The sequence below is a fragment of the Corvus brachyrhynchos genome, unplaced genomic scaffold (genome assembly GCF_000691975.1).
Source record: "Corvus brachyrhynchos isolate BGI_N302 unplaced genomic scaffold, ASM69197v1 scaffold467, whole genome shotgun sequence".
In the NCBI taxonomy this organism is placed as follows: Eukaryota; Metazoa; Chordata; class Aves; order Passeriformes; family Corvidae; genus Corvus; species Corvus brachyrhynchos.
Window position 1 is genome coordinate 675,269 of NW_008239309.1, and position 20,826 is coordinate 696,094.

At 38.7% G+C, this 20,826-nt stretch overlaps 2 protein-coding genes across 4 annotated transcripts in view; one reads left to right on the forward strand and one right to left on the reverse strand.

Moving 5' to 3' along the window:
* The window catches only part of FAM169A (family with sequence similarity 169 member A), a 37,342-nt gene extending 25,600 nt beyond the window's left edge, over positions 1-11,742 (forward strand). For 2 of the 3 annotated variants that reach the window (XM_017740672.1, XM_017740673.1), the window contains exons 8-13: positions 6-115; positions 2,427-2,481; positions 2,829-2,967; positions 5,094-5,253; positions 6,131-6,337; positions 7,091-7,624. In XM_017740672.1, coding sequence (XP_017596161.1) covers positions 6-115; positions 2,427-2,481; positions 2,829-2,967; positions 5,094-5,253; positions 6,131-6,337; positions 7,091-7,624 — 1,205 coding nt within the window. Of the gene's footprint in view, positions 1-5; positions 116-2,426; positions 2,482-2,828; positions 2,968-5,093; positions 5,254-6,130; positions 6,338-7,090 lie in introns of all 3 variants that reach the window. The other variant, XM_017740671.1, reaches the window with a different exon arrangement.
* Positions 11,743-15,897: 4,155 nt separating this feature from the next.
* Positions 15,898-20,822, reverse strand: NSA2 (NSA2, ribosome biogenesis homolog; the record flags this gene model as incomplete). The annotated part of the gene is made up of 5 exons (XM_008638634.2): positions 15,898-16,177; positions 17,523-17,715; positions 18,796-18,975; positions 19,314-19,464; positions 20,581-20,822. Coding segments are annotated over 5 exons (834 nt in total), but the record flags the coding sequence as incomplete, so codon positions are not given.
* Positions 20,823-20,826: the final 4 nt, after the last annotated feature.

Genomic DNA, 20,826 nt, shown 5'->3' on the forward strand with positions numbered 1-20,826 from the left:
CACAGGAGAAGCCTTGAAGAAGGAAAATAAGAGTTTGCAAGCAGAGGATAATTTTTGTCAGTCTGCAGTATCTGAAGCAAGTGGACCAAGGACTGAGGTAGAAACACAGCTAAGTGTAGGTACACAGTCTGTTACCTCTTGTTTCGATTGCATTGTTACTGAAAAACAAGTTATGAGAAATTATTTTTGCCCGTATCATTATAATTGAATGGGCTCAGGACCATAATGTATATAAAAGACAAATGGTTTTGTTGCTTTCTGTGTGGGTGTAATGCTTCCCACTGATGTAATGCTAATGACTAAGCTGGGTTGGTAGTTTTTCGGTATTTTTGTTCTATTTTTGTTTTGTTTGTTTGCTTTGTTTGGTTTTGGGTTTGTGTTTTGGGGTTTTTTTTGTTTTTTTTTTTTTTTTGTTGGGGCTACCACCACGTAGACAGTCTGTGCCACAGCTGTCAGCGCCTGCAATCTGAGCTATTTACTAGCAGATTATGTAAAGGAGATTATTTCAACTGTCTCTGAGATTAAAATGTTTAGAGAGGCTGTTTTTAGAGGTACGTGTCCATGTCACAGTTCAATACAATGACAAATATTAAGTTTGCTTGGAGAGTTATACATTGTCCGTACAAAAAGACTGCAGCTTTCTTTGTATTTCATATAGCAACCAGATTACAGCTACGCATGGACGTGTGGTCATGAATATATTTGGGTCATTGAATATTATGAAGCTCTTCCTCTATTTCATTTGTGTTCTGAGGCCACACAGGATGTGCTTGACAGTCATTTGTAGCTCCAAATACCATGAGCATGGATTTGTGTGCTTTAGGACTTGTCTGTATTATTGACACAACCATGCTTTCATAGAAGTCAGTGCTTTAATTAAAAATGGGAAATAATGGCTAAATCAATACTCTCAGCTATTAATATTTAAACTTTAGATTTGGAATTAAGGTCAAGTTTTCCCAATTGAGAAAATTAGTATTTCCCAAAGCAAAATAGACAGAAAAATAGTGATGTTTTAATCTCTCAATGATCAGACGCAATAACTCTTAGTTATCTTTCTTTTGTAACAGTGTCTTTAACCTCATCCCTGAGTTTTAGATAGATTCCAATAATGATATCAGCGAAATTATCTAAAAACTTAACATGTTTTGGTTATAGAGATATATGGGTATACTTGCAGAAAATAGCAGATTGATAGTAGTTCTTTTGATTTTTGTTGCTGTGAGTTAAGAAGTAAAACCCTGCCTCTTGCCTTTTTCCAGAGGAAAAGACAGTAGATACCAAAGTGCCCCAACTCCTCATAGGTTGGTAAAACTGCTGGCAGCTCTACAATTGGCATCTGCAGTATCTATAAGCAGTTCTGCAATGGTTTGAAAATTATTGGACCATCTAAGAAAAGAAAATACTCCACCTTTCCCCAAACCATGAAAAAACATTCCCCAACTTTAATGTTCAACTTTTTGCTTAATGCTTCCTATTTTGTGTGTTTTGATTCTAGAAGCATTTGTTGTTAGTCTACAAATTCTTATGTATTTAAAATTCACTTGAAACTACTTCGAACAGCAGAATGTAGACATTGCCACTTTTTGCTGGCCTTCTTCCACAGTACTGGAAGTGAGACTGGAGAAGTGGACCAGGATGCTGATAATTGCTGTTCCAGATTACTATTAGCAGCTAAGAAAAACCAACATACATAATTTTATTTTAATGTGTACAGCTTGTACTCACTTTAGTGTATCAAGTGCTGAATCCTCAGCTAAGCTGCAGAAAAAATTTAAGTATTGGGATGGTGTGGAGAAACAGGAGACAAAAAAGCTCTAGGGCAAGGGACCCAAGCAGCAGCCTCTTGTGCTGACTATGCATGTAAGCTGCATTACTGATGAATCACCAAGTTCTGTTTTTTCCCATTTTTTACATGGCTTGCCATATCCTGTTGCATATAATGATAAAACTAAAACTATAAGATAGGATACAAGTATAAAAATAAGACTTTGCAATTAAATTTTGCCAACCAGTGTGGTGTAGTCCCTTGGGTTTATACAGAAAGGGGAAACAAACAGAAGGAGGCTCCTATAATTGAATTACATGGGCACTTGTTATAAACAGAACTGTTAGGAAAAAAACTTCGGTAGCACTATTGTTTATAGTGACATGTCACTTTCAAATCTTATTGTCTACATTGAGGCCAAAAGTAGAACACAGAAAAACTAGTCATCCATTACATAAAGATAAATTTAAAAAAAAATACTAAATTTGTTGAGACAGAAGACTTAGATATAAATGAAGAATTATTGTAGCTGCTGTTTTACAGGATTATTACTATGAAATAGTGCTTTAGGAAGATGCAGCCATAGGTAGGATTATGAAGCTATTTTCGTCAATTCAGGAAGTTTTAGAATAACATTAGCTTTGCTTTTGCTTCACAGACTGACTCTCAAAAAGGTAAAGAATCAACGGATGTCCATGCAAGTACATCTGAAGGTAAAAATAACCTTGATTATCAGTATTGCAATTACTGTAGATCAATAATTTTGCAGGCTATTTTGCAGCTTTACATTTTACTTCATTAATAAGTAAAGTATATATAAAAACAGGCTTTCCTCTAAGGTGCTGAGACTCAACCCATTAAACTTTAAGAGGAATTCAGATAAAATTGTTATGAGTCTTGGTAAAGAGACTATTCAGAAAAAAAGTACCACAATGAAATGCTGTTTTAGGGGCACTCAGTTCCTTTCCTGAACTATTTTGGGTGGGGAGGTTATATGAATATCTTAGACTGAATTTGTTCACTTGAAATTTTTTTTTTTTGTGTGTGTTATTCTCCTAAGACCCTAACACAGCTCATGTTTCCATCTGGACACGAAGCAGTCATTTAAAGCGTCAGAGGCTAAATAAAAACAGACAGGAACCTGGACCTGAGACTTCCCAAAGAGATGAGGAAAGTGCTCTTCAAGTGTCCAAAAGCAGGTACTTGGAGCCTGTTTTTACTGATTTCTTACTTTGTTGCTTGGGCAGTCACAAACTACAGCAGTGTCTCAGTGTGCAACTGGTATTTCTTCTCCATTCTTCCTACTTTACTTGCTTGATTTTGAAATTACTAAAATAAAGTCTGATACAAGAAAGGAAGAAAGAAAGAAAAGTGAGGCATCAACTGAAGAATGATTGCACCAAAATGTAGTACCTGTGAAGGCTTAGTAGATACTAGAAGTAACAGGAAAACAGTGGAGGCTGAGAGTGTTCTAACTGAATCTGTACAATGGTAAAAATATTTGTATTCACAGCATAGTTTCTTGAGATAATATATCTGGACTTGTATCCATAATACTCTGTGTGGTCTTTGAGGAGGTACCCCTTCCTGACTTCTTGTTACAGTTGGTATATTGCAGTAAAATATGGTCTGACTGGTCAGTTTGGGAGCTGGTTACTGCTTGTCAGCTAATAACAAGTGTTACAGGGAGCCATATGTCTTCGAAGTAAAGCCTTTTTCTCAGACAATATTTTAAACCATCATATCTGATCTAACATCCTGAAAAAAACAAAACAAAACAAAACCACTTCCAGTTTAAATAATGTTAACCTGTGTAACAATTATCAGATGTGGATGTGAGGAGTAGTATGACTTGTGTACCATAACAGTTCTTACAGGACAGGGCTTGGAGTAATAATTTGCACTGGCTTCTATTCAGAATACCTATTTTAAGTAAATAAATAGCCCCTTTGTCCCTCAGACACACTGTGCCCACCCCATCCTGCTCCGTGTATATGTCTCCCTCTCATTCTTTTCCAAAGAAACCTACTTCAACCCCCGAAGCCTCTTTTGACAAACTGAAGATAACTTGATCATTTTCTAGGAAATCACTCAAGCTTGTTCCATTAGGTTTCTTTAAGCAGAATTAGTTGTGGGGTTTTTTTATGTGAGGTTGAGGCCTTCAGCTAGGTACGTGCTGCCTAATTTTTGTGTTTAAATTACTCTGTGGAATTACAGATAGTGTATTGCTGCACTGCACTGTCAATGTACTTCCCTAAGCTGGTTCAAACAGGTGAAGTGGCACCGTTTGATGCTGCCACAGCTTAAGAAATGCTGTGACTACTAATGATTTTCTAGTTGGTATGGGAGAGGACTTACCTGATGCTGGATGTCAAATTTTGGGCCTTGCAAAATTGTGTCAATGAGGTGTTGCTGTTACACAAGATGTTACATGGTGTTTTTAAGCAGAGCTAAGAGGAATGCTAAAATGAAGGCAAGGGAACAGGATATCAGCTTGGTTCTTTCCTTCCATGCACATCAACAAATGAAACAGGGTCTTCTGTTGTGGACTTTCTATGGAGTCTATGGATTTTCCTATCCTTCATCTCAAGACTGGCACATAGGACAAAACCCTCCAGTGCTGCCTTTACTATGAGATCACAAGGCAGACTCCTGCAAATAGATTGCATGTACTTTTTTCTTTGCTTGTATGTAATAGTTTCAGTTAATCTAAATTTTGTCATCTCAAAGATGAGAACTGAATGTTTGAGTTACTGCTATTACCCTACAGTAGTGGGGCAGTGCATTAGCACTTCATATTTAGCTGTTTGCTAATGTAATCTCTAGCTGATGGCAACTTCTTCACCCATAATGTGTTTATTGCCTTGAATTATTTTCCAGTCATGGTCTTTGTAATATCTGTATTTTCAATGATTATACAAATATAGTTTTTCATAATTCCTAAATTTGAAACTGTTTCTACAGTGGGGTTGGGGGGAAAAAGAAGCTGCTGCTTTTCTTACCCCTTTGTGGCTTTCAAATATTTAATATTTCAATACTTTCTAAATTTAAAATAACAAACTTAGAGAAATTTCAGACTTCTTTCCCATAAAATGGAAGTAAGACAGATATCATTTTATAATTGCCAAAGCAATTTTTCTAGTTGACATTTTTTTTCCTAATGAGGAGTTAGCCATTTTTAGATGCATTTAGTTTTCTTGATCCGTATTTCTGATGGCAAGCATGCATTACAGCACCTTATAATAGGTCATGAAAGAATTTCTCTGCTGAGATCACCAAAATTAGATGTATCACACTAAAAGATGTATTTTAATACCTGCTACAGGCCGGAACTTCTTGCATCTGAAAGCTCTGAAGACTTAGTGGAAGTGCCTAAGGTGGATGCTGTTGAGAAGGATGAGGAAATAATTGTTGAAAACGAGGGCCAGTCTGTATTAGAAGTGGAGATGCATGTGTCGCCCTCTGAGAAACAAAGTGAGACGGAGGTGAGCTGGATGGAATAGCAATAGCAGATAAATTTAGAATACAACTACAGTTTCTGTTAAATATGGTCCTTGCTACCTTGCTCCATGCAACTCTCAGCTCTTTGATTTTTTGCACCAGTGCTTCTTAAGAAGTGTGTCTGAAAAGTTAAGGCTAGTACAGAATTAATTTCAGGGAATATTTCACTGTACGTATTTTGAACAGTAGAGTTTATAGATCTTCAGTAAGGTGAGTTTCTAACTTGTCTACCATCCTAATTTTCTTCATTGATTTCTCCTAATAAGAAATTCCAGAGAACTGGAATAAGGTCAAGATCTGACCCAGTATCTCTAATTTAAATAAAAAACCTGTTTATTTGACCAAGTCAATAGCTGGTATGCTTCAGTGACTTCTCTTGGCTCTTTTTGCTTCTCCACTTAAAACTTGCCTGTTGGATTTAAACATCAAGTTTAAATCCAACTTCTATCTTCACCTTGTTAACAACTTGAATTTAAATTTCTGAATATTCTTTGTGCGTAGCAATGCCCTCTGGTTTTTATGTTCTTACTGGTGGATGAGAAAGTGGATCATACGTGTGTTGGGATCAAGGAGGGACTGCAGCATGCATGCGAGATGCACAAAAACTTCTTGTCTTGGCTCCTAACAGTGTAAGCTATGGTCAGAAATTTAGTGCAGGTGACAACAACAAACTAATACTCTGGTTAAGTTAGCTAATCTACATTAAGTTCTACCTTCTCAGTTCTGCCTTCTCAGCTCTAGGTATCTGAGCTATCTGCTTCTCATATTAAGCTGCAAATTTAGATCACATATATGGCAATTAGTGCTGGGGAACAATAGCTGGGCATACTCTTGACTTAAAAATGTGACTTATTTTTTTAGGAAATGCCATCAGAACCTCTTAATGGTGAGGTAGCAGAAGAAACTGGTAAGACCTCACTCATGGCTGAAGGCGAAACAATAAATGAAGTTCCAAGTGGCGAATCAAAATTGCTGTCTGAGAGTCAAGGAAAGGAACCCGTAACGCTGTTTGTTCCATTAATCCTTGAGGCTCCAGCAAAACCTCCAGAAGGCACTGAATCAGAGAAGGTGAGCGAACTGAAACAAAACGTGAAGTCATTTTTACTACAAATTGTATGTATCTTGTAGGGTTTTTTTTTCTTTTGTTAAGTAAACAGATAGGAAGTAGTCCCTAACATTGCATGAAATTATTGGGAGAAGTAATAATTAGGCCAGATGATGTAAATCCATAAAGAGAATACACTAACATTTCTGTCTCAATGTGCAGAAGTGGGACTTACATGCATGTGATACCCAAAAGAAAGATATGTCTGCAGCAGTTTGTCTTGAAACTGCTGTTTCTCACTAAAATACTGCTTCGAGTGAAAAGCCACATACTTATTTTGTCTAGCAATTCTTGCCTGACGAGGTGTACAAATAATCATCTACTGCTAAAATGCCTTTGCTTTCAGAACACAGGTTTTACTGGTTTTTTATTTATAGTGCAAAAGCAGATTATTATATGCTAGCAAAATGATAATTACATTTGTCTAAAATAATTTTTTTCCTTGAGATTCATATCAGAGTGCTTTTTCTGTACCTCAATACTATTTTGAATAATTTGAAAATCAGAGAGCAACTCTGGATATCAAATGCCGGTCACAAAATAGTCTTGTGCAAAAAGGAGGAAAGGACTGTTTTGTCAAGCTATGTGTGTAGAATTAAAAGCCCACTGAATGCTGAAGTATCCTCTGAGGTTGCTAGCTAGGGGCAGTAGTTGTTCAGTGTCTTGTACCTTCAACTAATTGTCCTTTTGATTGTCTTGGCACCCTTCACCCATAGGTTTTAAATGAAAATGATTCAGAAATGCTGACTGAGGAAGTTACATCAGTAGAGAAGGAGGGCACTGAAGAACAGCAAGAACCTGAAAAGACCAGCACTGAAGATGCAGCTGCATCGGCATCAAAGGAAGAGCCTTCTGACAATGGCCTGCCCAACTCTGTGGTAACTGAATCAGCAGAAGAATCTGTTTCTGAAAACTTACCTTCCTCATTAGAAGATCAAAATGAGGAAGCAGGGCAGAACTCACAGGAGGCCCCTGCTGCCTTGAGTCAGAGCTCGTTGGTAATGGTTGAACTTGAGGGTGTTTCTTTTCAGCAGCCTTCTGGACAGGAAGCACAGAAGAACCAGTTGGAAGAGCCCTCAGAAGAGTCTCCAGAGCAGACGGATCACTACATGCAGACAGTGGCAGAGAGGGCTGCTGACAGCAGCTCTGAGGAAGCAGAAATTGAGGTACCCATTGTAGATCGGAGAAACTTGCGAAGAAAGGCCAAAGGCTACAAAGGTCCACCCAAGAAAAAAGGAAAGCCAGCTTAAAAATGAAACAGCGATAATTCATCTATTTATAAGAAGGCTATTTTGTGTAAAACATTAGGGTGTAACTGCACCATATCCAGCACAGGACACATTTGTTTAAAATTCTGGGTTAGATTTCCTCTTGAGTTCATCACCTTTCCTCAAGTTTTGGTTTGTTTGTTTTTTAAATTTAACCACTAGAAATTGAACTTATTCATAGTATGAAAATAAATAGCCAGTTTCCTCCCTTCATAATGGATACATGCTGAATAAATACAGTTGTGCTATCAAAGGGAACAGTTTGTATATTTGAGGTGGCAGTCATGGAATTAAAATGCAGTGTGAAATCCTGGCCCTGTCAAGGTCCCTTATATTGCTATAGACTTCCATGTCACTGGACATCACTCTAGATAATAGTTTTTTTTGATAACTTTGTGTTCTCTACTGTGAAGAAAAGGAGAACTGAAGAGAAAAGGGAAAATCCTTCTTTGCTTCTTGTTCCCTTCCCACAGGCTTAAGAGATTAAAAGAATGTAAGATTCTTCATTCTAGGTCTCACAGTGTACAAGAAGGTGTAGCTCAGTAGATCAATGCAACGTGAGCAGCGCTTGTCTTTCGAGAGAATCACTTGAAACAGCTGAATAGAACCCAGTGCAGTATCTGCCATAGAGCTTCCTGATAATGGATTTCTTGCGCAAAGATTAAGAGATGCCTACGCAGTAAGCTATTTGTAGCTTCCGAAGCAAGCATTTTGGTAAGCCCAAGTTTTTCCAGAGTTTATGGAATGTAGCCTCCGTATGGAATCATTTGAACTGCCTTCCTAACTACTTGCATGTGTTGAGTGGATAGTTGATTACTTGTTGCATTACAGGAGAAGGATATGACAACTCTTGATCTTGTTTTGGTCCGAATGGAAGTGGTTCTTTGTGTTTTCCAAATACTTGGCTGGTGCTGTGGGGTAACTATTAAGATGTTGTGTCTTCCAGGTGTGTGACTCCTGTGAGCACTGACATTTCAGGTGGTTGTGATATTCATTAGTGTGAGTGTTAGTGGGTATTTCAGCAAATGCTTGTTTGCCAAACTTCTATGCCTTTAGGAGTTAGTGGGTGATACCTTGCAAATACTTCTGGTTCCCACTTTTGTTTTCCAACTTGAGTGTAATTCCTGGGATGATAGCTTCCCAGTTCATGACTTTTCTTAAAAGCAGCAACCAAACTTTGCTGTATACAGGCAGGAATAAACCCAAACTTTTCATGCTTATTTTCCTTCTGAGGTTCTCTTGGCAAACCATATATTTAACTTGTCACACATACCTAAGTTACTCCTTAGTTCGCTATGCGTTTCTTTCCAATAAATGCAGCTCCTTTCGTATTTGGCTAAAAACTCAGAAATAACAGAACAATGATTCTAATAACAGGAAATTACACCACTTTTTGTCCTGTGTATGCCTTTTCCAAGATGAGTGAACTAGTCTTTCACAGTGTCTCAAAAACAGAGGAGCTAGGTTCACTTGAATAGTTGCAATGCTGTCTTAACTTTTATCCCTTCATGAAGGTAATGTAAAAATCTGGGTTTGGATTTTTATGCTTATACAGTTTAACTCTATTTATAAGATATTTTAACTATATAAGATACATTCATACTATTTTTTTCAGCTGATGAAGTACCATGCTCCTTTTTAGTCTGTTAAGGGCAGCTTATAGAAAAAAAAAACAAACAGTTTTTAAAAAAATGTGTGTTACCTAAACTCTAGATTCAGGGTGCGTGAGATTACGGATTTAAATCTGGGTTTCTTAAACTATTGCATGTAGCTATAGTATCTTATCAACATACATACAGATACTCTTTATGAACTCCATGACTGATAAATATTCAAGATCTTTTCTGATTGTATGTAAACATATTCAAGTGAACCTTAAGCATTTCTGAAACTCATAAAGCTTTTTATATAAAGCATATAAAACAAAATTTCTGTTATCTTCTCTATGGCTTCTCTTTTACTGCTGAGATTAATTGTTTAAAAAAAAGAAGTGGCTAGAAAACACATCTATTGCATAGCTAAGAATTGGGGATTTTTGAGGACTTGTGGCCTAAAATAGAGCAGTTGTATACAGTTTATTGCAACTCATCTTCCATTTTTAGGACAAGTTTACTGAAGATTAATCTTCTGAATCCTTCAATTGATACAAATGTATCCACTTTGAAAAAGTTAAGGATTCTTTTGCTTATGAGCTGTAGTAATTTCAATTACTTCTAGGTGCATTTTTGATATATAGGTGGATTTTTGATATATATGTTTATCACTTATAGTCCCTGTGAGGTTGGAAAACTGCTCATGGGAAGGTAATTTCACTCACCTGGCTTCTACTTTTCATGGCTAAGTTGGAACAATTTCAATTAGTGTCTTTCGAGACATTTGCAGAGTAAATACATAAATATTATGAGATTATGATACTAGGATAGTCTTGGTTTCTAATGAGAACAATAATAACATTTCTGATGTCATTTCAGTGAGTCAGTTTTAAATACTGAACTTAAATTCACATGTGAAAAGTATACCCTTGAGTAGGTATCTTTATAAATCTAGGGTACCTGGCATAATAGCTGATGAATATAGACTTTTACACAGAATGTGGGCAGTTGTGGTGCAATTCCAATTCCAATAACCGGTACAGTCTTGAAAAATGGACACTGTTCTAACAGTGATCGCAGCAGTACTTTGAACCAAAGGACACATTTTATTTCCACAACTTCTTTGGCATCAATCTTCCTCCAGTAAATGCGGAGTAGCAAAATCAAAATACTGACTTTAAGTAATAGTTTTTATTGGTGTACTGATTGTCCCACAGGAACAGTAGTTCAATACCTTATTAATTCTGTTACACTTATGTAAGGGAACTTGTTTGACAACTATATTGACGGGAGTGTTTTACCTTGGGGACTATTAACTGTCCTATTAACATCAAACTCTTAAATAATTTTTAAGATCTTATTGCACCAGCAACGAATGATTGAAACATCAACTTTATACAAGTTTGTACCAAATGTTATTACAACATGCTGTGGAACTATGTGTGAACAGTGAAAGCAAGCAGTATTATTTTTCAGCTTTATTTAGTCTAGGAATAGAGTTTAAAGAACATTAATTTGTGACTTCAGCCTTGCACTTAAATGGTAAATGGTTTTGTACTTGAATCCAATATTCGTTCAAATGTCTGTCTCGTACTGCTTCTTCCACATTCTCTCTGGGTCAATTTTAATTTAATGCAGAATTCTTGTTTGCTGTTCTCCTGTTTCATAGTCCTTCGCATGAAAGTGTATACATCTTATTTCAAAAGTGCTTTAACTTATTTCAAATTATGTCCAACCTTGCTGCTTTTCTGTACCATTAATTTGTAAATGTCAGTAATCAAATTGATCATTTACAATGTCATTGACACTATTAGCAACAAATAGGCATAAGTTTCAGCTTCCTTGCTTCTAAGTGACTGTTCTAAAATATTACTATGGGGATACACTTCTAAATTTATTTTCACAAATGTGGTGTTAGATGTTTTCTAAACTAGTGATACCCTGTTTATAAATCTTATTAAAGATGTATTGCTATTGCATAGTATTGTACATTGGTCTTGTTACTGTGTTAATTTTTCCTTTTTTTAAGTACTGTCTTTGCTGCTTTTGAAATGTTTTGGAGTAGTAATAAACTTTTATTTTGTGATTATTGTTTGCTTGGTTTTTGGGTCCTTTCTGCTATATAGGAAGCACATTTCAAAGTGGTTCAATTTGCTGGAACTGTCATTTTACAACCTATTTTCTACAAAAATTATTAATTTAAAAATCTCATGTCAATGAAAATAATTTTCTTTATCTTATGCATCAGATTTTATTTTTAAAAAGCAGCAGAATAGGCTCTTCTGAATGTTACAGCATGTATTCTGCTGTTTATATCAGTTATGCAGGTTGATGTAAACTTAGGATGTAGTTTGCTGTAGACAAGCCAACTAGAGGTGCTGTAACACACTCCCCTAGAGTGTGGTACATTAAAATGTCCTAAATGCGATTGTGTTATTCAGCCAACAAGTCATGTATTTATAGCACTAAATGTAATAAAGATTTTCAAAACAGTTGTAGGAAATTGAAGTATTCTCTTCATGTTGTTAATGTCCAGCAAAGACTAAAGCAACAAGAATTTTGCTTTATAAGAATACATGGAGGTTTATCTTTTCTGACAAAATGCCCTCTCTCTAAGCAAATAACTTACTGGTTTGTGACCCTCTCTTATTTTCAAATCACTTGTCACTTACACGAAGTAAAACGCATACTAAGTCATTAAGTCTGGACTGGCGCAATGTGTTAAACTAATGGAATAGTTTGTAACAGGTTGTAGTTACAGTTACTTCCTCTGTCAGATCGTGTAAGAGAAGTTACAAAGATGGTAAAAAGCAGCTAGCTTGACTTCCTGCTGGAGTTGCAGATCTGAAACATGACTGGAGAAGCACCTGTGATAGAAGAGCTGGAGCAGCAGTTCTCCCTGAAGAAGAGAAAGCTCAGGAGCGTCCTACCTTGCATACACATACCTGGTGGAAGGGGAGTGTATGCCACGAGTGGTTTAGGTTTCTTAAAGAATCACTGTCAAAGGTATTAGCAAAAGCAGGTTTAATATAAATATGCAAAAGCATGACTTAAAAAAGTTTTATAGCAAGATTCGCTCTATTACTTACTAGAGAGATGAAACATACAAAGGAAAATTGAATTAGGATCAATATAAAATTATTTACAGAGATAGAGGATGCAAAAGGGGGTGAGGGAGACCTCCTGCTGAGTCATGAGGTTCAGAGAGGACCCCCTTAATTTTGTAGAAGCATAGAAGATAAGGTTTGTTGGTAATTACACACTGAGAAAGAGCAGGACACGGACTGAAGTACAGTCATACAGGGGTCATACAGAAGTAGGGTATCACTTTTCCAGGACAAACATCCTTGTTCTGTTTCCTGAAAATAAAGCACAACACAGTACAGAACAGGCACAGGAATGGTGTTGAGGTACCCCCATGACTCCACAAAGCCCATGTACATATGTGCCCCAGGACCTGGACACCCCATCAGCTGGCTCAACACTTGTCCATCTTCCCTCCATCTCTCTCTTCCTTTTCACCCTACCCTTTATCCAAACCCCACTTGTGTGTGCTAACAGGCCAATTTCCATGCTAAGTATGGAATTTTGAGGACCCTCCGTTGTCATTCTGTTCAACCACAAGCACCTATGAATCTTGGATGCTTCCTTCTAACTACAGATGGGACAACACAGCTTTCCAAACTCCCAGTGGAGCGTGACAGAGTCCAGTCTTAGTTCTGGACTTTGTTAGTGGTTTATGCGCAAAGGACTTGGCAGAACTTAATCATTGACTAGTTTAACATCCGGGATTTACTCAACAATCACTTAATTATAGGTCTGAGATGGCAACACTTATACTGTACTTGCTACAGGGTGTTTAAATCAATTTACAGATGTGTGTGTGTGTATCTATAGATAGATAGATACATACAAAGATAAAGATCTCTGCTAAAGTTTCCCTTGAGTTCAGTGAAATACTCATATTGAATGCCTTTGCATTTCTGAAGGAGTGAGGGTTGAGCCTTAAGCAGTGTGGGGAGCTATCAGCCCAGGCCCCATCATCAGCTTTCGGCACTGGTCCTCTGAGTATCTCAAACTCTCAAGTTGGTGAGCTCTGGGAAGTGTTCCACTCAGAGGAGCCTGCTGTGGCCCAGGAGGGTTAAAAGGGCCTCACTTAGGAACATTTTTTTATAGGATTGCAAGATTATTGACTTTAGACATCAGTTAATCTTCATCCTGGCCATAAGTAATTACTGCAATTCTTCAAAAGTTCACTAATAATAATACTGTACCACTGGCTATGGCTCAGGTACGTAATGTTCCAAGACTATTGGGGATGGTTGATCATCTCTTGTGCCCCTCCTTGGTTAGGCATCAGAAGTTCCTGTTTATGGAGTGTTTCTGGTAAGCTCAAGGGGAGCTTAACTGTGCAGAATCATTAATCAAGGCAAAAACCTAATGAGATCATAGAGCAGCCTGTGGAGGAGGTAGAGGCCATGCATCACTGCAGGATATAAAGATGGATTAAGACTTAGGGGTGCCCAGTTGGGCACAAACTGGAATATAAGAAATTCTATTTAAACAAAAACCAGTTTAAATCAGAAGTGGTCAAATGCTGGATCAGGTTGCTCAGAGAGGTGGTGGAATCTCCACCCCTGAATATACTCAAACCTGCTGTAGGTGACTAGTGCCTGCATAAACAGGAGGAAATTTATATGGATTTTACTTGTAATTAGTGCTAAAAGCTCCTTGGCTATGAGTGAAGTACTACTTAAGAATAAGAATATAAAATGGTGAGTGTGGTTATTTATAGTGATAAAATACTTCTGTTTACCACTACATTCATGACTGGAAGATTACCAATGCAGTTATATACAGCATTGCTGAAAGCTTCCAGTTTAGAATCTTTTATCCTTTATCTTTTAATCCAGTTTTGATCCTTTTATTTCAAGAATGCAAGCTAAATATATATTGATCAGCTGAGGCTTATGACCTTTAGTTTGTCTCCAATATTTGTTAAAGCCACCAAAATTGCTACAAATAGTTGTAGTATCAGGGCTGTCAGACCATTTTCAAATTTCGTATCTTTAAGTCCTTTTAAATTCATACATTTAAACTTACTGAAACTGTTCTCTTGCTTGAAAGTAAGACGCTACACTCTCCTACATTTGTTCTTTCCATTAATGCAGTCGTGGAAACAAAGGGGAGAAAGGCACAAGGTAGGGGGCAGGTGGAGAGTAGCTGCCCTTCTGGTTATCTTTCACCCCACACTCTGGTGGTGCATCCCCCACTCCTTTTCCAGGCCACACTGCGATCTGACAAGTTCTTGTTAGGCCTCAGCCATGACTGAACAGCACCGGGGCTCAGCTCCTCTTGAGCTTATCAGGAGCTAGCAAGCTCCTGTTTCCATAATAAACAGCCTTGGAAAATGTTTCTGTTGCCTGACGGCTGTAGCATTGTTGTGCTAACACTTTCAGAGGAAGTGCTGATGCAAACTGCGGCCAGGGTGAAACATTGTTATGACTGAAGCCCACTGTCTCTCGGCCCATAAACACAGGTCCAAAATAAAACCCCTTGAGCTCTCCTGAACTGCAGCAGGCTATGACCAGCAACCTCTCTCTCAGAGGGGCTTCTCAGAGCCAGCTAAATCTTGTTTGCTGTAGTCACAGGATTGCCGAACGATGAGGAGTCCTGGGCCGATATACTCACTCCTTGAGGCCCAACCCTTCATCCACTGAGGAGACACAAAAGCATCCAAGCATCCAGAGTATTTCACTGCCTTTGAGGGGAATGTTTCACAGGTACCTTGCACTGATTCTTTGTGTGCACGTATGTATGCATATGCTACAGCAAATCCGGGAGAAATGCTGCTTTCTTAGATGTTTAAGTACCTTAGATATCTAAGTTAGGCCTGTAAGGTAAAGACATAAGCTAAGTTTAATGTTGTCCAGTGTTCTTTTGCTAAGTTGTTAAGCTATAAGTTAGGTTAAGTCCTGTTAAGTGTTATTCCTCTGCTAAATTGTTAAGTTATAAGTGAAGTTTAAGGTGTAAGTTAAGCACAGTTAAGTTTGAATGCTGTTTGGCTTTTAGGCCATTTTCCTTTTTATCATTGCCCTTTCTATCCTTTTGTCACACACACCTAAACACACCCACCCCCACCCTTGATAGAAGTGAACCAGGAACTGTTTCAGTTGACTAATTTTGGTTTTTGGTTTGTTGCCTTGCTTTTTCCATATCATGCCTTAACTGTCTAGTAAGTAGTAGAGTGAACTTTGCTTTGTTGCGCTGCTGCGTAATATTAAATCTGTTCCTTTCTGGTGCCCTTGCCAGTGATTTTTTAAGCAATCTCAAACACTCGTATGTAACTCACGTGTTCCCAAGCCCATGATTCTGCAGGGGCAAGTATCAAACTTGGTGTTTAATTTCTAATGTCAGTCTGCAGTAGGATTCCAGCTGCAGCCTTCCAGCTCTTCTGCTTTCCCAGAAGTGAAATACAAATCAGCATGCCTTTAGTTATTAGTTGAACATTTAGTTATTACAGCAGGACATTGTGTGAGACAGTGGCTGTATTTTCCATCAGTGGGAATGTGAGCTAAATTAGGTACAACATACTTAAGCAAGGAAACTGCTACTGTAAAACCACCAAGAAGGTTTAGAGCCAATCCATAGCACATGAGCAAAGCATAAAAATTAAATCTCTTTATTTGGACAATGTTCAGCTGACCAAACATAAATAAAAAAATGTGAGCAGTTGTTTCTGGCTGAAGTTCCTCATCAGCTTGTGAGTATGCGGGGTCACTGTTCTGGAATGGCTGAAGGTTCCAAAGATCTTGTAAATTTGTGTAAAGTCCTCTTCTTTTGTAGGTGCCCATATCCAATGCTTGGTATCCAATTTAAACAAGTAGAATTGCATTAATACAGCCATCATTTTCCGGATTGTTAGTTACTTGGGCGTATTTCCCTAGGGAGAAAAGGGAATATATTGTGTACAAAACCTTGAAGTAGGTTTTCCTATATTTGCAAATTCAAACAGCAAGTCTCTAAAGTATAGGGACTCAAATGCATTTTGAAATCTAAATCTACCTTCTACTGAGCTGTAAACTTATGCTCTCAAAACATTATATTCAAGCTCTTTTTTATAAATGGACCATTTAGAGTTCTGAATAGATTAAAAAAAAAATTCTTAGGCTTCCTACTGTCCAAGTGAACCCCTCTGTTAAACGAAGTCAGTCTGATCCTATGAAGACCACAGAATCACAAAATATGCTGAGTTGGAAGGGATGCATCAGGATCACTGAGTCCAACTTCTGGCCCTGCACAGGACACCCCCAAGAATCACACCATGTGCCTGAAAGCATTGTTCAAATGCCTCATAAAATCTGTCAGGCTTGGTGTTGTGACTACTTCCCTTGGGAGCCTGTTCCAGTGCTCAGCCGGAGTCTGGGTGAAGAACCTTTTCCTGATATCCAACCTAAATCTCCCCGGACTCAGCTTCTTGCTGTTACCTCGAGTCCTGTCACTGGCCCTGAGAGTGAAGAGATCAGTGCCTGCCCCTCTGCTTCCCCTCGTGAGGATATTGAAGACCACAGTGAGGTCTCCCCTCTTCTCCAGGCTGAACAAAGCAAGTGCCCTCAGCTGCTCCTCCTACGGCTTCCCCTCCAGACCCTTCACCATCCTCGTGGCCCTCCTTTGGACACTCTCCAATAGCTTTGTATCTCTCTTATCCTGTGGCACCCAAAGCTGCCCCAGCACTGGAGGTGAGGCTGCCCCAGTGCAGAGCAGAGCGGGACAATCCCCTCCCTTGCCCGGCTGGTGATGCTGTGCCTGATGCCCCCAGGACACAGGTGGCCCTCCTGGCTGCCAGGGCACTGCTGACTCATGTTCAACTTGCCACTGACCAGGACCCACTGGTCCCTTTCCCGGGCACTGCTTTCCAGCCTATTGTTCCCCAGCCCATACACACAACCATGGCTGCCCCATCCCAGGTGCAAAATCTCAATTGTTCATGGTTCACATGGTTAGTCTTTACAGACTTGTGGCATTGCTCAATGTGATACACAGGCAAACAAGCTGAGTCTTTGTTCTGAATTTCATCTGATTTGATTTTGGAAGCGCGAATAAAAGCCTCAAATTAACACTTAAAGCTTGTATTTTTAGAGTTGCTGTTAGCTGCTTCTGCTACAGCCCAAACCTAACTTTTAACAATGGATCAATTATTACTAGAGGCTGAGGTCTTAACAATACATGATGCAATGAAGACTAAAGACTTTAAAAAATAGTTCTGCAGTATAACTAGCTAAACTTACCCCAAATAACTTTGCCCCCTTGTGTCACAAGGCCAAGCTCACTCACGTTCACCTCAATGACGGTACCCTTAGTAATTACTCCCAGTTGTGTATACAAAGGAGATGATGGATTCTTTTTTACACCCAGGATAGGTAGGCAAAAAGTAGCTTTAAGTTCAGGATGAGTCACATGTGCCTTCTTGAAACGTAAGCCCTGTTTGATAAAGAGTGTTAGAATGAGTAAGTATTTGCTTTAAGCTCTCACAACTGATATGGTTAAACATTTTGAGAATTATGTCCTCATCTTTATATGTTTAGAGATACTGGGAAGAATGAAACAACTTAAAATACAGAATGCCATCTGCCTACTGTAGATTGCCAGACTTATTTTAAAATCTGATTAATGACAAGATAAAGCTTTCCATGTATGTTTTCAGGATGTCAATTTTCAGTAGTAGCCCAAGAGTAATACTTGTTACCTTGGACAATTTCTGTTCCATGAAGAAAGTATGGCAAAATATGAAATACTCATCTCCTGTAGCACTTTTTATCTAGTGACCTGCACCTCATAGAGGGTACTTCACCATTATGTACCATAAATTTTTCTGTGTCAATAAAAATCTTTCCAAGGCTGCTGTGCAACATCATCGAACTAGTAGTGAAGTACAATCCAACAGGCAGCCTGCACAGTGACTGTTGATTCCTGTGAGGGAACAGGAATGGGTATTTGTATAAAAATAACACTATATCACTGAATCCAGCTCTTCTGCCTGTGCACTGCCAGGATGATAGAGCCCAGGCACTGTTCCTGCAGCTGTGTAAGTAAAGGTCAGGCTGGAGGCACAGCCTTTCCCTTGCATACAGTCCCGACTGTGCTTCAAGATTACCTAAGACAAAAGGAGGGAATTCAAAGTCCTAGAACAGAGTGGGCTTCTGCAGTTCAGAGAATCACAGCAGCTTGAAAAAGACACCTCCAGCTTTAAAAGCTATGCAAAGTACCTTTGATAAACATTTTCCCATGCTAATTTGAGAGCCTGTAGCTTTAACTTACTGGCATCATCTGAGTTACAGGAATAAAGGCAGGTATTTCAACACAGACTGTGACTACAGAGGCATCTCCCCACCCCCCATGCTATTAGAAGTTTATATTTTTGCAAGGGAACTAATAGGAATGTTCTACATAAGTAGTGATCAAGTACATTATCATACAAGAAAGTTTCCTCACCACAGAAAATCAAAGCAGTAAATCAAAAGAACTATCACTTAAATGTTCTTTAAGGCTCTAAAACATTACCATTGGTCGAATGAATCGCTCGTACTTAGGAGGCTTCCTAGTAAAGCCATCTCCAACAAAACAAACTTTTGTAACCATCCTCTTCCATGCCTTCTTCTTTCTCTTCCCTGTACGAATCACCTTTAAAACTTCTGTTTCTCCTTGTGCACGAACCTTTGGCACAGGAACCTCCCACTTCCCCTGGAAGGAGGGTAAAACAAAAAAAAGGTCAATATTCTTACATGTCACACAGTTAAATGAAAGGGGAAAAACCAAAGCATAAAATTAAGTTTCTGTAAGGCACAGGGGTAGACTATACTTGTTATGCAATTCAGAGCCACTTATTTTGATTAGCACTTAAAAGTTACAAAAATCAAGATACAGCATATGCTGCATTGTCCTAAACTGTGCAGTTACTCAAGGTTTCATGCTTTAATTAGCCTTTGCTTGAAGGCTGTTAGGGAACCAGGCATCAGCAACACAAAGTGGTCATTGTTACACGTAACTGTAGGTATCTGAACTTTGATACATTTACTTACAGCTTTTTCTTTTCTTTTTTGTTTGATCATGTTAGACAGGACCTTGGCCCGGGACTGGCCCTCTCTGTCCAGCAGGTATGCTGGTACAGCTCCTTTGGGTGTTTTTTCATCACTCTTCTGCTTTGTGTTTCTCTTCTCATGCATTTTAATGCTGCAAAGAAAGAAAACCAATATTAACAACACAAGAAAAAATACTTATTTTTAGATATATCCCTTTAATTTTTCTGTGTCAATAAAAATCTTTCCAAGGCTGCTGTGTAACACCATCAAACTAGTAGTGAAGTACAATCCAACAGGCAGCCTGCACAGTGACTGTTGATTCCTGTGCCTGCTCAAATTTTCCTTTAAGAGGTATTTGTAAAGAATTATGTATTTATATTCAAGGAATAATACTAAATAATTTTCAAGGTAAACTACTATCTTCACCTAATCTTGTCATTTCCTACTAGGACAGGAACTCAAGAAAGACATGCACCTCTTTAAGGAACTTCTGAATGACCTAAAGCGAACACCAAGCACTTTGAGAGATAGTAGCTTTCCTCTCTGGTGACAAAAAAATAACATTCTACTCCTCCTCTGAGATTTGATGCCAATGCTTACATATGTGAGGAATATGTGTTTGTAAAAGGGGCCAAGTTTTGTTAATTTTGAGGTCATTTACTGTGGGGAAGAAAAGACCCACAAACTAGTTAATAAACCCACTATCTTTAAAAGTAGCAGAGGAAAACAGCTATCTAGACTTTGAAACCAGCAAAAACAACGTGGTGAACAGGTATGACGTTCATTAGCAACTAATGAGACTGTTAACAGCTTTTATTTCAAGTTCTGGACAACAGGTAAAATTTACAGAAAATACTTCTATTTATCTATACTTGACATGGTTATTTATCCTTGAAGAGAGGCCTCACCTTCTGCTCAAATACTGTGTACGCTACTGTATATTTTCTATTAACCATTAAAAAACGCCTGCTGCCTCTTGCTACAGTAACACAGCAGCTGATATAATGCTCCAAGGAAATGCATTCACTTTTTTTGTCACGATTACATTAGTCACGATTACTGCTCATCAACACTTCTCTCGGAGAGAACTAGCAGTGGAACTGTTAACATTCATTTAAGTCCTCATCCTCCTGCAGCCTGACTGCTATTTAAAACCGTAACATGTGACCCAAGTAATAACGAGCCCTTTGTAACAATATCAACGTCTCGTCTCAGCCTTCAAGCGTCAGGATGACAGGACGGCATCAGAGAGGAAGCGGACACTCACGTCTTTTTCATCTGTATCTTCTCGGCATGCCGCTGCTTATGGTAGAGCTTCGCCTTCAGCCCGATCATTTTCTTGGCCTTGCGGGACCGCTCGTGCGCCTCCCGGCCCTCCTTCTTCCTCCGCTTCTCGTGGTAGTCCAGCCGGTAGCCATAGCGCTTGCGGTGGAGCTCGATGTGCTCGTTCTGCGGCTGTGGGCACAAAGGCAGCGCGGTCAGCGGGCACGGGCGCCCGCGGGGCGGGCACGGC